The sequence below is a fragment of the Grammomys surdaster genome, unplaced genomic scaffold, assembly GCF_004785775.1.
Source record: "Grammomys surdaster isolate TR1022 unplaced genomic scaffold, NIH_TR_1.0 125167, whole genome shotgun sequence".
NCBI classification, from domain to species: Eukaryota; Metazoa; Chordata; class Mammalia; order Rodentia; family Muridae; genus Grammomys; species Grammomys surdaster.
In genome coordinates, this window is record NW_021620060.1 from 996,299 (window position 1) to 1,013,261 (window position 16,963).

General features: G+C 38.4%; 1 protein-coding gene across 1 annotated transcript; it reads right to left on the reverse strand.

Moving 5' to 3' along the window:
- Positions 1-1,368: 1,368 nt before the first annotated feature.
- Positions 1,369-12,266, reverse strand: LOC114637091 (cell surface glycoprotein CD200 receptor 3-like). Its single transcript, XM_028785249.1, has 5 exons — positions 12,192-12,266; positions 8,772-8,882; positions 6,640-6,954; positions 6,289-6,537; positions 1,369-1,487 (listed from the first exon to the last, which is right to left on the reverse strand). Exons 1-5 carry the CDS (start codon positions 12,253-12,255, stop codon positions 1,369-1,371), a joined length of 858 nt encoding a protein of 285 aa, XP_028641082.1. The 5' UTR covers positions 12,256-12,266.
- Between the last annotated feature and the right edge of the window lie 4,697 nt (positions 12,267-16,963).

The following is a 16,963-nucleotide window of genomic DNA, read 5'->3' on the forward strand; positions in this document are numbered from 1 at the left end:
TTAAAACATGTACTAACCCTTGTTTGAAATCTAGATCCTGTCTCAACTTTATCTCTTGCTATCATAACATCATAGTGAACTACAGCTAACTTCCAAATATGTCTCTGAAAATGTCTAGATTCAGCTTTCCAAATGTAGACTGTTATTTCCAATATTGGATTGATTTCTAGACCAGTACATTATTGAGTCATAATAGCTGGTCACCTTTAAGAAAAATACAAGAGACATAGGAATACTATGTGTATCCAGGGAAGATAAGGGCTGGGTTTATAGTTGTTACAGTTCACCAGTATCTTACTCTTACCTTCACTGATTCATCCCACCCTCTATAAGGCAGAATATAGACAGCATAGGGAATTTAGACACTAGAGCTTTACATAGCAAAAGGAGTCTTTGGTGTTACCTCCATTATACTGTCAGTGGCTTCTCTGGGATCAACTTTTAACTTCTCCTAAAGTGCAGAGATAATGCTAAAAAAAATGGATCCTAACCATGTAATCAATGATTAATACAAAAGGCAACTATCATGTTACTTGAGAGCAAGCAAGCAAGCAAGCAAGAAAAAAAGGCCAGCAGCTAGTGGCCTACTTAAAAGTGTTGCTTGTCATGGTACTGATAATGAAACACTTATGATCATGTAAAATGAACCTGGGAAGAAGTTGATGGAAGCCACTCCTGGGGGACTTAGGTGAAGAAAAACCACCCAGCACTCTTGTTTACTTTTTCCTCAGCCATTTTCTCCTTTGGCCTGAGAAGTGGAAAAGGGAGAGAGTAGAAGGGTCATTCACAGCATATCTGATGGTAAGCACTAAGCTTTTGCCTATATAATCATACTGTATGATTGCCAACTGTGGAATGAATTCTAACAAACATGAAGCCTAAGACAGGTAAGCTGTATTTCAAAGAGAAAGTTGATTTCGAATGACTGTTTTCTTGTATTGTGTCTTCAGATTAATGGCCTTCCAGAAATCTGGATATCCATGTTCTAGAAATACACAAAAACAAAAACAAAAACAAAAAAATTACATAACGTACAATTAAGCAGGAATCAGCAGAAGCCCACAGAAATCAAGAAACTGGGAAACTAACACTAATAAAGTTCCAGCAACTTCATTTCTACCACTGAATCCTTAGAGACGAAATCAGGATAAGTTCCTGCTGGATTAGAACTATAGCAAGACAGAATCTCTTGCCAGAGCTGTGGCCACCTGTGTCTGGGCTCCATTGTTCACAAATGACTGAAGCAGAAGAAAGGCTGAGAGAACACCCATGATGGGACCACATAACATACTTTCCCAGTCATCTGTGAACTCCAAGTTGTGACAATGTTTTCTTTTGAATGAGTCTTAACATTTTATTTTTTGGTTCCTACCTGAAATAGTTTCTTTTCTGGAAGAAAGCAAATCCTATGATGAGAAGAATTATGGCCAGTTTCACATAGAGAATGATCAGCAAGGAAGGCAGGGTGATGGTTGTACCTTTAAATACTGGCAAGGGTAAAATGTCTGGTCAGTTTGATAATAGTTCTTAGCAAGAAATTAGAGGCAAACAGCATTAAAAAATCATGTAAAATAGTTCCAAAGGTTTACAGAATGTCAGTTATATCAAATATAATACAGATAGAGTTCAGATCATTATTTCAGAATCAAGTTTAGGGACCAAGTTTAGCTTTTGTGCTTGATAGGGATTGGCAAATATTTTAAAGTGAAGAAATGCACACTAAGTATTATTAACACTTCCCAGTTACAAGGGAAAATTTCACATGCAAATTTTTGTTCTTATGAAAATATAGTTGCATGATTTCCATGTATTCTTTTTCCTTGCTCCAAGCTCCCCAAGGTGCCCCTGCCTTCTAATGACCCCTCCCAAATTCCCAGCCTCTTCTTTTAAAATTGTTACCATTACATATTTATACATAATATGTAAATAAAATCTGCTGTGTTCATTCAGATATGCTTGCATGTACATAATTTCAGGCTTGATATTGGACCACCCCTTGATATTGGATAACCAATTAGGGGGTCATCCTTGAAAGAAGACTGCTTCTCCCACTCTCATCTTTAGTTAACTGTAGTTCTTTTTCTAAGGGTGAGGCCCAGTGAGATTTTCCCCTTCCACATTTGTATATCTATTGTTCAGAACGTGTTTAGGCAGCCATATTGCTCAGTTTCATGGGTGAAGCTTCCCTGACATTTCTAGGAAACACAATCTTCCTACAGATTTCTTGCTTCTCTGGCTCTTATAACGTTTCTGACTCCTCTTCAACAACATTCCCTGAGCATTCATTACAGGTAGGAATTGTGTTGTAGATGTATCCTTGGGAGCTAAATGTCCTATGATCAGTGTTCTCTGCAATCTGACTATTTGCAGCTCTTTGTGATGGTTTCTATCACAAATAGACGCTTCTTTGGTAAGGGTGAAGAGCCATACTTATTGGTAAGGGTATTTAGAATTTAGGCATTATGCTGGTTAGGTGAAGGGCAGTGGTAGCTTTCTCTTTAACATCAATGGCTTCACTAACTTTGAGTCTCTAGTATCAGCCATGATTTTCCTCCTCTTGGTTGAGGCCAAGATATGATTGCCACTGTTATACCTTAGAGACCAGCCATGCTTTTCATTGCTGTGGCTCATAAGCTTTACAGCTAGGTAGTAAAGCTGCTTCCCCCTTTAGGCAGCTTGCACAGTAGCTTTGGTGACTATGGAAGTTAGTCCTCAGGAAGGAGGTTTTTCAGGTCAGATCCAACTTAGATCCTCTTTGAAAGATATTATTACATTTTATTTTTATTTTTTCTTTAAAAAATTGAGAATTTAACACAAAGTACTGTGATCATATTAATGTCTAACTCATCCTCTAACTCCTGTCAGGTCCATACCCTACTTTGTTACCTCACAAACTTTGTGGATTTTTTAATAGCCCACTGGCTTCAGGTTATGTTGTCCATATACTCCTAGGTTGGAGCCTACCAGAAGCAATACCCTTAGAGATAACTGACTCTCTCTCCTCAAGAAACCATTAACTGTCCATACTTCCTCAGTTGGCAGGGTGGGGACTCCTGAGACCCTTTCTATTCTGTGTTAGAATATTGACTGCTGTGGTCTTGTGAGAGTCCTATACAGAAAACTACATTGCTATGAACTTGTGAGCTCAAAGACCCTGTCCCATCCAAAAGCTGTTTTTCTTTGATCTTCCCTGATTGTTGAATTTTACAATCTTTCTGCTTTTTCTTCCTTGACCAGTTGAGAGTTTTTGTTTTAACCATTCTTCACTGAAAAAAAAAAAGAAACTTTTCTGAAGATATATGAGAGTTGCAAATTGAGGTAGAGTGATCCAAATTGGGAGAGTTTTATTCTAGATCTTTTTTGCAGAATAATAGGCTGTGGTCTCTCCATCCATGGGCTCCTGGACACACTTAAAATACCAAGCATTTATTGTCTTCTGTGGCCTTAAATCCAATCGGAAGCAATTAGCAGCCTCTTCATTATCCAGGCCATTAGTGCACACATGGGCATTATTCATTCATCATCTAGGCTATCTCCATGTTCTAGCTATTAGGACTAGAGCATTTATGAATATAGATTGGCATATTATCTCTGTACTTTGGTAAATTTCTGAGAATGGGCGAGTTTGGTCACTATTTCTAGTTTTCTGAGGAACAGTCACATTGATCTCCATGGAACCTGAACCTTTGTAGTCCTACCAAGAGTAAAGGTTCCCTGCTCCCTACATCCGTTGACTTTTATTGTCTTAATATTAGCCATTCTGGTTGGATTAAGATAAAATCTCAAAGCAGTTTGAATTTGCATTACCCTTGTGGCTAAGGATGGTGAAGAGCTTTAAAAATATTTCTTTAACCAATTGCCTTCCTTCTGAGAAATCTCTATTCAGTTCTGTAGCTCATTTTTCAATTTGGTTGTCTGTTTTTCTAATGGTTACAGTTTCTTGATGCCTTGCATATTCTAGATCCACAGATCTGCAGATGGCAAAAAAATTTCCCACGCTGTAGGCTGCCTTTCAGTTACTTAACAGTTATCCTTGGCAGTACAGAAACCTTTTTAGTCTCATGAAGTCCCATGTAGCTTTTTCCTTTTTATTCTCCACCCTACTTTGTGAGCCTTCTCCTAGCTCTCTCCTAACAATATCTTCTATGGCTCGGCCCAGCTTCTGCTGGCTCAACTCTCTTCTTTTTTAACTCTGTTCAATCTCTTTTTTGCACTAATTGTCTTTTGTAACCCTACTCTCTGACCCTAGTCTTCTGTCACCTGGATCCTACCCTCATCCTACTCAAATCCTACTCCCCTCTGTCAGCTTCTGCTGGCTTTTGTATCCTCTCCTGTTCCCTGAAGTCCAAGAGACAACATTGAAAGTCATAGGCTCGAGCAGGTCTAAGGGCCAAGCACTCCCAACAGGCCAGCTGACTAGCAACTGAGGATCCTTTAAAAGGCCAGGCACACAAAATAAATCACACTATAGTCCCATTTGCTGAGTTTCTATTTTATTTCCTAAGCAACCAGAGTCCTATTCAGAAAGTCCTTACCTAAGCCTATGTACATAGTATACTTGCTGCTCTTTCTTATGGAAGTTCTAAGTATTACAGATATAACATTGAGATGTTTGATCCATTTGGAATTTTGTCCATGCAAAGAGAATTGTTTTATTCTTCTACATGTTCATTCTTCATCCAATTTCCCAACACCATCTATACAGATGCTATCTTTTCTTCAGTGATTTTTTTTAGAATTTTGTGAAAGATCAGGTCACTATAGCTCCATGGACTTTTATGCAGGTCCTCAATTCTGTTGCATTGATCAATATGTCTGTATTTGTACTAATATCATTCTTATTTTGCTACTTTGCCTGCATAGTACAGCTTGAAATTGGATCTGATGACACTTCCAGTGGTGTTTTTGTTGTCAGAGTTGTTTTAGATGACTTACAAACCATCAAACAGTGCTCGGTGAGGATAAAATGCTCTAAAACATCTGAAGAATCAAAATGACTACTCAACATTAGCTTCAAGTCAGGAAGAAGTGGATTTAGGATAGTGTCTTGATAGCCTACTAGATGAAAGAGGTTAGGGGAAGGGGATTTTTCATGGGAAAGAAGCAACTTGAAAAAACATCTGAGAATAAATTAACTTGAATCCTTTTTAGAAGACATAAAAGGAAATATGGAGATCAGATCTATGATAATCAGAACTTCTTTACAGATTCTAAGACAGCCATGACCATGTAGAGATACTTTATCTCAAAAAAAATTAAATTTGAAATAAAAAATACATATATAATCTTTATTTTCCATCTTCTAAAATACAGCTCCTAAAAGAATTACCATCATAATAAAAATGTCTTTACTATTCCAATAAAATGACTGCTGTCTAGAAGCTCTTAGAGAGCTTCATGGTTGGGGCTATCACCAGAAAGACTAAATTGTAATTAGTGAGTTAGGACTTGGAGCCTCATACTATCACCATCACCACCATAAACGTCCTATAAAGGAAGAATAGCTTGAGATTGAGTTAATCACCAATGATCAATGATTAACCCTCATTAAATGTCCTATAAAGGAAGAATAGCTTGAGATTGAGTTAATCACCAATGATCAATGATTAACCCTCATGACTATGTATTAACATAAGTCCTAAACAGTACAGTTTGAAGAGCTTCTATATGGGGATAACATCAAGGAACTGGGAGCACAGAAATCCTTGCGATGGCATGAAGCTCTGTGCTCCTTCTTCCATAGAGGGCCCTATGAGTCTATTCAATTTGTCTATCTCTGTGTTGCAGTCTTCATAATAAGCCAGTACAGTAAGTGTAAGCAAGGTACCTTCCTCAGTTCTGTGAACCATCCTAGCAAATCTCGGGACCTGATACATGGATTATGGAAACATCCTGGATTATGAAAATATGGATTATGAAAATATGGATTATGAAACACTTAGATAGATAGATAGATAGATAGATAGATAGATAGATAGATAGATAGATAGGCAGGCATATATATACATACATACATACATACATACATACATACATACATAGACAGACAGACAGACAGACAGACAGACAGACAGACAGACAGATGGCTTAGCATGGGTCTGAGGAGCTAGCACACAGCATTCTTCCATGGTTTCTGCTTCAAGATATTGCTCTTTCCTCTTTCCTTCCCTAAGTGGCTTTTTACCACATTTGTCACTAACAGACAGAAATTCAAATATTTATCTTTCATGGAAGAATAACTTAAATATCTGTTATTTCTTCTTTTTAAAAAGGGGGCAGGATACGTACCTTGATTCTGTTTTATGGAGAGAGTTTGGTTGCCAGTCAAATGGGAGACAAAGCAAAACACATCTTGGCCATTGTCTTGACTCCAGCGACATGTGCTCCTGACAGACACGGTGCCATTGCTGTGTGATTCATCCTTAGTGACACAATCCCCATCCGGAATCCAAAAGATCTGCACAGCAGGCTTGCCTGCAATTGTCTCACAGACTGCAGTTCTATTTTTCCCTGGAAAGCCGCTTACTTCAGAGGAGACTGTAGAGATGGAAAGAAAATAAAGATTCAATCTTATCTTAAATTATGAAGACATTTGTTTCTAAAAGTTGGTGACCTAAAATAGCACAGTATGTGGCTTACCCAGCACTTGGACATGTCTCGTTTGGAAAATCCCGTCAGTTGTTGCTATCTGACATGAATAATGTCCATCCTGCTCACGGGCCTCTCCGCTGATCTGAAGATCAGAATTCTGCTGAAGCAGGGAGGCCTGGGTGTTTTTTCGGTCAGTACAGATTTTTTCACTGATCTGCTGCAATTCTGCTCTGTAGGGAAGTCTGCAGGAAGGCCAGCTTCTGGGGGTTATTTTCCATATTATAAGTGCTGTTTTTTGTGATGAACTAGAAGGGCAGTAGAGCCAAGCCTTTGTATCTATCTGTACAGACACTGGAGTGCTAACTGGACACACACACACACACAAAACACAGGCAAGGAGAGAGAAAGAGGGAGCTTAATAAAGGACTTGGTATGTTCAACTTACCTACAGTAGACTACATAAAGTTGTACTACAGTATCTTTTGTGCTGGTAATTATGTTCCAAAACCAGTACAATTAATAAATTATAATTCACAAAACAGGCATTATTTTTAAGCAAATTGATACACTTATTATATGTATCCACTGATACACATTTCCAGTGAATCAGCATGTGTTTTAAAGTATTTGTAGTTAACACAGGAGTTTTGCTATCTAGGGACAGACAATTGCTTCTTAGTATTTGTACTAAGATCTAGTAAGCCAAACATAAAAACAATGTAATTACATTAAATTACAAAAATAGCATTCTAAATCTAATTTATGGGTGGTGGACAATATTGGTGTCATCATACAATTTGTGCTTCTGGAGAAACAAATAGAATACTCAGTCATTTGATTGTCTCCGCTTAAGTTTTGGTAAGTACTAATATAATCAACAAGCCTCCTCCTAAGGATTTAGATAAGCATTAAAGTAGAAAAATATACTACATTGTCATTAAAAGTAACTCATGGCGTTCACATTAAACTAGTTAGAAATTTGTATGTTTATTTTTTATTTTTGGATTACTAAGTAAGTAAGATCAATTCAATTTAAAAGATTATAAAGTTTCCCCTGCCAGATCATCTCAGATGATGCTTAGAAATATTTACTTCCAAAAAAGTAATAATAATCAATAGAAATAGAAGATGGTTAGAAATATTTACTTCTAGTAAAAAAAAAGAATATGTTCAAAACCATAAAAATTTCGTAACATGTCTTTTCTTCCTATTAGGTAAGTGTAAACTCACAGACAATTCAGCTATGTGAGTGTTGCCCATAGATTTTGTTTCTGTATTCTATCAGAATTAAATAAACAGATTGGCCATTGTGCTTTCTTTAATAGTTTAAAATTAAACTCAAGAATCTACGAGATTTTTCAATGTAGAACCTCATACCTCCTGTACATTGGCAAAAGGCACTGACTGATAAGGGTTTACTGAAGGTTGTTTATTCAATCAAAAGTGTCAGAATGACCTTACTTTAACATATTAGAAACAGTTACAGTCTGAAAGAGCATATTGCATGAATAAGTCTTGGCTTTCCTATAATCTCTCTCTTTTCTTGTTGTTTTATTGTTTACCTCCTCTGGCCACACATTTTATGGCCAAATAAAGACCATGTAAGTAGATAAAGAATAAGCTGGAACTTTAACACAGACCAAAGAGGAAATTAAGCCCATTGTGGAGGTTGTAATGGGAATGGTCCCACAGGCTCCTACATTTGAATGCTTAATCACAAGGGGGTGAAACTGTTAGTGCAACAGATTAAAAGAATTAGTAGGTGTGGCTTTCTTGGATTGAGTGTGGCCTTGTCAAAGGAAGTGTGTCACCAGGGTTGGGCTTTGAAGTTTCAAAAGCTCATGTGAGTGCCACCATTTCGCCACCCTGATGTAATGGACGAAACTTCTGAAACTGTAAGCCAGCTCTCCATTAAATGCTTTATTTTATAAAAGTTGCCTTGGTCATAGTGTCCCTTTACAACAATAGAACAGTGACTAAGGTACCCATGATCTTTCCATGACTTCAAGTTAACAAAGGCTTAAAGGCAAACCAGGATGTGCCTTGTTTGGGAGACAACTAGCAGACTGATTATTCCGGGCCTGTCACAGCAAAGCACTTGGACCGCTGAGTGCTTCTACTAAGTATCAGGCTGGAATGCTGCAGACAGGGGATTAGCTACTTTTCTAACCAAGACTCACTCTCCATCTCCACGGTGACATCCACTGCATCGCAGAAGATACTACAGTCTGAAAAAGGAAATGAACCATCCTGTGTCATCTGCTTCTGTCCTTTAACTGAACAACTTGAATCTAGAAAATATTTTAAAAAGAGTCTATTTTATATTTTCATGTAGAGTAAAAGCCTTCTTTCTCAATAAAGTCTTATTCAACACAATAATCAGTCACCACGACTAAAATTATTCACCAAAAATTATTGTAAGACATCATTAAATGTTATGCCATCTGGGGATGAAAGTATATTAGTATCTTGAAATTCACACTTATAGGGTATTAATTAATGGTTTCCAATATATAAGATAACTCATTTAACAAATAGTATTTTACAAGAGACTGTAGGGGGAGGAGCTGATACTAATGTCTGGTTCCCTAATTGTTTTCTGCTCATGTCAATAAGGACGGCAGAAGCCAATCGCTGGGTGAGGGAAAGAAGGTGGGATTTCCGGGTCCCAAGAGGAAAGGAAAAAAATGAGAGGGGGAGGCTTTGGAGGGAGGAGCACGGACCATGTGAGGCCTAGGGGAACTAGAACAGATGGCTGCCTCCACCACCAGAGGAATTCCAACATACGATAGCTGATGCATTTGGGCCTAGAGATTCTTCACCAAGCAGTTGTGTTATCTGGCTGGTTTTAACATACTAAGGCTGTCTGGTGTTTTTCATCTGTGGCGACTGAGGTAGACAGGAGAAAGGGCACAGCCTGGGCGGTTGTTAGAAGATTGGCAGAGCTAGCCTCCAGGTGGTTAGCTGATGTAGAGCAATTGTAGCTCCCAGTGTTGATGAGAATAGCATCAGCTGGCAACTGGTGAAGTTGAATGAGACCAGGGCGGCTTGGCGGAGTTAGCCGCACGAGAGATGGAGGAAACAAAGTTCCCTGATTTGGGAACCAGCTGGCTGTTGGTGGAGCTATGTCAGGAGTGGAACCAACAACAGCTTGCTCTGAAAGTGCAGATTTAAACAGAATCTGAAAGTGGAGATTTAAACTTACATGCATCCAGGGACTCCTTCCCTTTCGCCACATCCTAACCATTTCCCCAGGCATGGCCTTAGTGTGGACATCCTCGCATGAGCTGATCTTATAAACTTTCTCCAGATACCACACCCTAATTAATTTTGTTTGATCATGTGATTGGCATCTTACCTAGACAATGTAGAATTTTTTCAATAAATTTAGACTCACAATAAGAAATGATTCAACCATTATCTCTCTTCCTCCTTTATATTTTTCTACTTTGTAACAAGGGAACAAAAAATAAATAAATAAATAATAAAGCCGAAATCAATGGAAAAATTGAAATGAAGATCCATGTGTACTTGTTTTGCTAGCTTCGTAGCTCCAGATTTCTGCTGGCAATTACTTCTCTTGACTTCTTGTAGACTACTTAAAAATCAAAATTGCCCTCATCTATGCATTCTGGCATTATCTTAGTTTTTGTTGATCTTTGCAGTTACAACCTACCTAATCTCTAGGAAAACAATGAGGTCATGGCCTTTGTTACTTTAGGAGATATGCTTCTACCACAGGATTCCACATTTTTTCCACTTTCCTTGGAAATTTGAGAAACCATTCCTCTTCCATTCTCAAAGGTTTGAGTGTGAAGGAAGATGAATTTCAAAATCTATGCTAACAGTGAACAAAGGTGGACAATTGTATCAATTTTAGATAGATAAAATTTGAGATCAAGAAAAGATATTAAGGATAAAAGCATTGAATAAAGATGTACCATCAATTCTCCTCGGAAAACAAATCCCAATTCTTAGCTTGTGGGTACCTAACAAAAGAGAGTCTAGATGAAAAAGCAAAACCTGTTGCAAATTGCTGGAAGCAAGAGGTAAATAAATACACTCATAGTTCAGAGATTTCAACATCCCTCCCTCTTTCAGAAAGGGAAAAACCAACAATAGTTGCAAAATCATGAAAGGCAAAGCTGAACACACCGAATGTCACCAGCTCTGTATAATTTATACTCCACAAATTGACTTCCTACAGTAGAAGAATACATTTTTTCAGAGCTAAAATGGAGCTTTCATGAAAATAGACTATATCCTGAGCTGTAAGATACCTATTTCAATTTCTTAAATTTTATTATATATATGGGTATATTACCTGTATGTATCTATGTGCATCATTTACATGCCTGCTGCCCTCAGAAGCCCCAAAGGGACATTAGATCTCCTGGAACTGGAGTTACAAATAGTTGTGAGCCACCATGTGGATGCTAGGATTCAAAACCAAGTCCTTTGAAAGAGCAGCCAGATCTTAACTACTGTTAACCACTGATCTATCTCTCTGGCCCAAAATAGTAACAAATTTTAAAAGATAGAACCATACCATGGGAGAAGGAGAGGGAGGAAGGGGAGGAGGAGAAGGAGGAGGAGGAGGAGGAGGAAGAGGAGGAGGAGAGGGAGAGGAGGAGGAAGAGGAAGTGGAGGAGGAAGAGGAAGAGGAAGAGGAAGAGGAAGAGGAAGAGGAAGAAATTGAGAGCCAAAATCAGTGAACACAAGAACAGAGAAAATAAACAAAACTAAAGCTGATTCCTTAAAGGGATCAGTAAATGCATACATACATACATACTTTAAAATTTTTAAAGTAAGTTAGATTAATTTCATGAATGACCCTCCTGCTTTCTTAATTGATGAGAATGGGTTATTAATAGTGTACTTGATCTCAGATTCTTCATCTTATACATCTTGAAGTAGAAGGACATAGATGGTATTTTTGTATTTGAAGAAAAGTCAGTTTGTTTTTACATCGATCAGTCTGCTTAGGAACTGTGGTTCTGGAGAGACAGGGCTAAGGCAGAGAGCTCTAGCACTGTAGCTGGTGGGCTCGGCTGTCCTGTCCTCATAAGGATTATTTTAGACTCTGCTTCCCCCTCCTACTAGTAACTTCCAACACTTTTACTTCAAATGCTTTAAGAAGATTCCATAATCTGTGGCATCAGTGTACACACTGGCCTGCATCGAGACCACGTCATCCCCCTTTCCCTTATAGTGCAGGAGGACTGCCCCCTCCTAGCTAAGCCCAGTGCCTCCACTTTACTCTGGATCCAGATGCTTCCCTTCTCAAATACCCCCCCCATACAAGTCAACTGTAAAGATGAAGCAAGCAAGAAATCTAGTAAAGCATTTATTTTTCAGGCAGTCTCTAATCTTTAAATTCACAATTATGACTAACCAAATAGTTTAGTGGAATATTTGTAGAAAACCTGTTTATCAAGAATAATCAGCTTAAAAGTAAATGGTAGAGTATTAGCCTGCAACAAACGTGTGTTCCTGTAATTCAAGGAATCAGAAGAGGCTGAGGCAGGAGGATTATCATAGTCCAAAGTAAACTTCAAAGAAAATCTCATTTCCTAAAATTCTCAGAATGTCAGACTTACCAGGCACCAACATAGCGAAGAAGATCAGCAAGGTCAAAGCAGGAGTCCTCCCCAAAGCATGCATCAGGAATGGAATCTAGCTAAGCACAAATCGTAACCTCTTGGGTAGACTCAGTGATGACAGTTTGGTCAACTTTGTTTACTCTCAGTTCACCGATTTAAGAGAGACTTTTCTTCCTCATTTCCCCTAACTTTATCTTCATCTCCAGTCTGCTGCTAGTTGGATGACTAAGCCTGCACAGGAGAAAATGGCAGTGATGTTTGCTGAAAGATAAAGAAGGAAGCCAAAGTGTAACTCATTCACTCTATCACGGTATTAAAACATTAACATACAATTTATGGAAATTCCCCTTTAAAGCAGTAGTTTTAAAAGGGCAAGTCATATAACGGAAAGTGAGCAAACCTTATGTGTACAGCTGATGAATCTGTACATCTACATGAATTTGGACAAGTATTTCCCAAAGTGTGCTCCACATTTTGTTACTCAAAGCTCCAAACATGCCCTTCCTTGGTATTGCTTCTCAAGAAGCAAACACAGCTCTAAAATCTATGGTATTTGCTCATTTTCTTAGGTAATGAGCTTAACATAAACAAAATGACTACTGAACTCATCCTTGTATGCTGGCTTGAACTTATCAAAGAATATATGGCAACTTATTCAGTAGTTTCTCTGTGAATTCAAATTGGGTTATTTGGTGACTTCCATGAGTCAGTCCTGGGACTAGAACCCATGTCCTCAGGTTTGATAGTAATCACCTTTACCAACTGAGCCACTGTCCATGTCCATGTAAAATATCTCTTCCCTTCTGTTTTAGGTGACAGTGTATGTTGCCAACATTCATATTCTGCTCAGTTTTATTCTGTTGCTTAAAGGAGCAATCATTTTTTTCTTTTACTGGAAATTTTATTTACATTTCAAATGTTATCTCCTTTCTTAGTTTCCCCTCTGGAAACCCCCTATCCCATCCCCCCTCCCCCTGCTCCTATGAGGGTGCTCCCCCACCCACCCACCCACTCCCACCCTGGCATTCCCCTACACTGGGGCATCAAGCCTTCACAGGACCAACGGCCTCTCCTCCCATTGATGCCCAACAAGTCCAGCTCATCCTCTGCTACATATGCAGCTGGGAACATGGGTCGCTCCATGTGTACTCCTTGGTTGGTGGTTTAGTCCCTGTGAGCTCTGGGAGATCTGGTTGGTTGATATTGTTGTTCTCCCTATGGGATTGCAAACCACTTGAGAGGAGCGATCATTTTTAAACTTGTGTTTGTTTTCCCAAATCTCTAACTTTTGATGAAAAGGATAGACATTTTAGTGTATCCCAGTGGAAGAATTATAACCAGGCTTTAGGATTTTAATATGTTCTGTGCGTACACCAACAGCCTTTCCACAGCAGAGTGGCAGCTGTGGCTAAGGTAATGATCTGTTTCTGGAGATGTGTTACTGCCTCCTCTGACCTCATGCTTTTAAGTTTAATGAGCTGGAAGAGATCTGTCACTATGGAAATCCTCAAACTCCCTTCACTGGAACAGAGTCTGAAACACAATTTCTGACCACATGAGACATTGAAGAATTTCAAGGTAAATGGTCTGTCTCACTGTTGGGTAAATGAAACAATATGACTCAAGAAAGCCCAGGTTCTTCAGGAGTTCAGATCGGTCATCTGGGTGGTATTCTAGCACATGGGAGATGCATAACGCTTAAATAAAAAACACTGTAAGAAAATAACTCAGGTTTTACCTTCTTTGAAGAGTAAACATTTGAGGCAATTTGCTTTATGATCTTCAGTTACTAAGAAAACAAACAATCGAAGAAGGAAACCAACCCTCTAATGTCTAAGTAAAACATCACATATCTCATGCCATGGATTCACTCTTATTGAAAATTGTAATACTACATACAAAGCTTAAATCCTCCTCATTGCCTCTCCATTTCTAAAATGTGGCTACTGTTATCAGTAAATTGTGAACCTTCTAGAATGTTTTCCTCCAATACACACAATATGAAAGATGCTCATTTTCTTGGTTATTTATAGATAAATACTTAGTGATTCTATAACTAGCTTTTCCTTCTGTCATGTTTTAGAGATGGTTACATATCAGTTTACAGATATCTACCTTTCCTTTTAACTGTTGCTTACTGCCCTGTAGTATGGATGCACTGTTTCTTTTTTCAGTCAGGTAGTCATTCATCAATTTTCTATTGCTATGAGAAAATACCTAAGAAAATCATCTGAAAAGTCCCTAGTGATAGAGGCTTCTGTTCATGTTGGACCTATAGTGGGCAGTATATTAAGGTCCAGGGTTGTAAGACAGAGCAGGGTGGATTACGCTATAGAAGACGGGCAACAAAAAATGGAGAGAAGGCTAGGGTTCCAATATCCACTTCCAGGGCACATGCTAATGACCTGAATTTGGTAACTTCTATTAGTGTCCCCCCTCCTGCTTCCTAAACATTTCCATTGCCTTCTAATAGTTCTACAATTGCTAAACCAAGCTATGGGGGGGGGTAATTTAAGACCCTCAATTATAAGATCTTCACTACTGACAAAACACAACTCATTTAAAATATTTTGCTCTTATATGGATGAATACAATGTATATATTTCCCATCATTCTGTATGTATAGGTATTTTAAATTACAATTAAGTTACAGACATATACATTAATTAGGTATACACATATAGGATATACACATTTAAACCTACAGCAGCATCAGATTAGCTTTTATGATTTGTGTACCAGCTTGTACTTCAACCTAGGCACTCATTTCCCTAGTTCTTCACAAACATTTAACAACAAATATGTCAGCATTGAGCAAAATCTCTATGCTGCTTGTATTTATGTTGCTTTGCAATACGGAAAAAAAATCCCAGGATAGCTTAAACAACCCGGTACAATAAAAGAACTTCTAGAAGTATCTCTATCCCTAACTTCAAGCTGTATTACAGAGCAATAGTAATAAAAACTGCATGATATTAGTATAGAAAATGATAGGTGGATCAATGAAATTGAATTGGAGACCCAGAAATAAATCCACACACCTATGGACACTTGATTTGTGACAAAGAAGCCAAAATCATACAATGGAAAGAAGAAAGCCTCTTTAACAAATTATGCTGACTTAAGTCAATGTGGATCAAAGACCTCAACGTAAAACAAGTTACACTAAATCTAATTGAAGAGAAAGTGGAGAATAGCCTTTAACACATCTGGACAGGACACCAATAGCTCAGGCATGAAGGTCACCAATTGATAATATGGGAACTCATAAAATTGAAAAACTTCTGTAAGGCAAAGGATACAATAAGACAAAACAGCAGCCTACTGGTTGGGATAAGATCTTCACCAAATCTATGTCCATTAGAGGGCTGATATCCAAAATACATAAAGAACTCAAGAAGTTAGACACCAACAAACAAAATAATCCAATTTTAAAAAATGGGATACAGAGTTAAAACAGAGAATTGTCAACAAAGGAGTCTCTTGTTGCTGAGAAACAGTTAAATAAATGTTCAACATCTTTAGTCATGAAAAAGCAATCCAAAATGATTCTGAGACTCTACCTTACACCCATCAGAGTGTCTAAGATAAAAAACTCAATGGATGGCACATGTTGGCAAGAATTTAGAGCAACGGAAACACTCTCTTGCATTGCTGGTGGGAATGAGAATGAACACAAACACTCTAGAAATCAATTTGGCAGTTTCTTGAAAATTGGGAATAGCTCTATGCCAAGACCCAGCTATATCCCTCCTGGGCATATACCCCAAGATGCTCCACCATACCAGAAAGACACTTGCTCAAATATGTTCATGGCAGATTTATTCATAATAGCTAGAAACTGTAAAGAATGCAGATGTCCCTCAACTGAAAAATGGATAAAGAAAGTGTGGATCATTTATACAATGGAATACTACTCAGCTATTAAAAACATGGACATCATGAAATTACCAGGCAAATGATGGAACTGGAAATATTCTAAGTGAGGTAACCAAGATGAGAAGGACATACATGGAATGTTCTCTTTTAAGTGGATATTAGCCATAAAGATAATCACAATATAATCTGCAGTCCAAAAGAAGCCAAATAACAAAGAGAGCTCTAGAGAGGATGCTTGAATCTTACTCAGAAAGGTAAGATAAAATAGATATTGGAAGTAGATGGAGGGAGGTAACTGAATATGAGAGAAGATGTAGATGGAAACAGGGTGGGAGATAAGGTATAGGGAAAGCAGAAGGAAAAGAATGGAAATAGGCAGCTGGCAGAGGGATGGGGCCATCTCTCGGTTGTGCCAGAGACCCAGGACAAGGGAGAGTCCAGAGAATCTATGGAGGTGATACTAGCTGAGATTCCTAGCAGTGGGAGATATGGTCACTTAAGCCACCTCCTGTAGCTACCCAGGACTTCCAGTGGAGTATAAGTACAGCAACCCACCCACAAAACCTTCAACTCAAAATGTGTTCTGCCTACAAGATATGCAGAGACTGAGGGAATGGCCAACTAATGACTGGCCCAACTTGACACCCATCCCATGGGCAAGAATCATTCCCTGATACTGGTAATGATACTCTGTTTTGCTTGCATACAAGAGCCTAACATAGCTGTCCTCTGAGAGGCTCCACCTGTGGATGGAAACAGATGCAGAGAACCACAGAGAAAAAATAGACATACCTCTAGAAGTCTTGTGAAAGAGTTGTAGGAAGGATTCAGGGACCCAAGGGGGAAAGGGACTCCACAAAAAGAATAATAGAGTGAACTAATTTAGGCCC

Bases quoted from the DNA above. Each gene is read 5' to 3' on its own strand.
- LOC114637091 (XM_028785249.1), bottom strand. From the start codon at position 12,255: ATGCATGCTTTGGGGAGGACTCCTGCTTTGACCTTGCTGATCTTCTTC. The intron at 8,883-12,191 runs GTAAGTCTGACA...AATATTTTCTAG, and splicing joins CTTCGCTATGTTGGTGCCTG to ATTCAAGTTGTTCAGTTAAA. The intron at 6,538-6,639 runs GTAAGCCACATA...CCATCTCTACAG, and splicing joins GAGACATGTCCAAGTGCTGG to TCTCCTCTGAAGTAAGCGGC.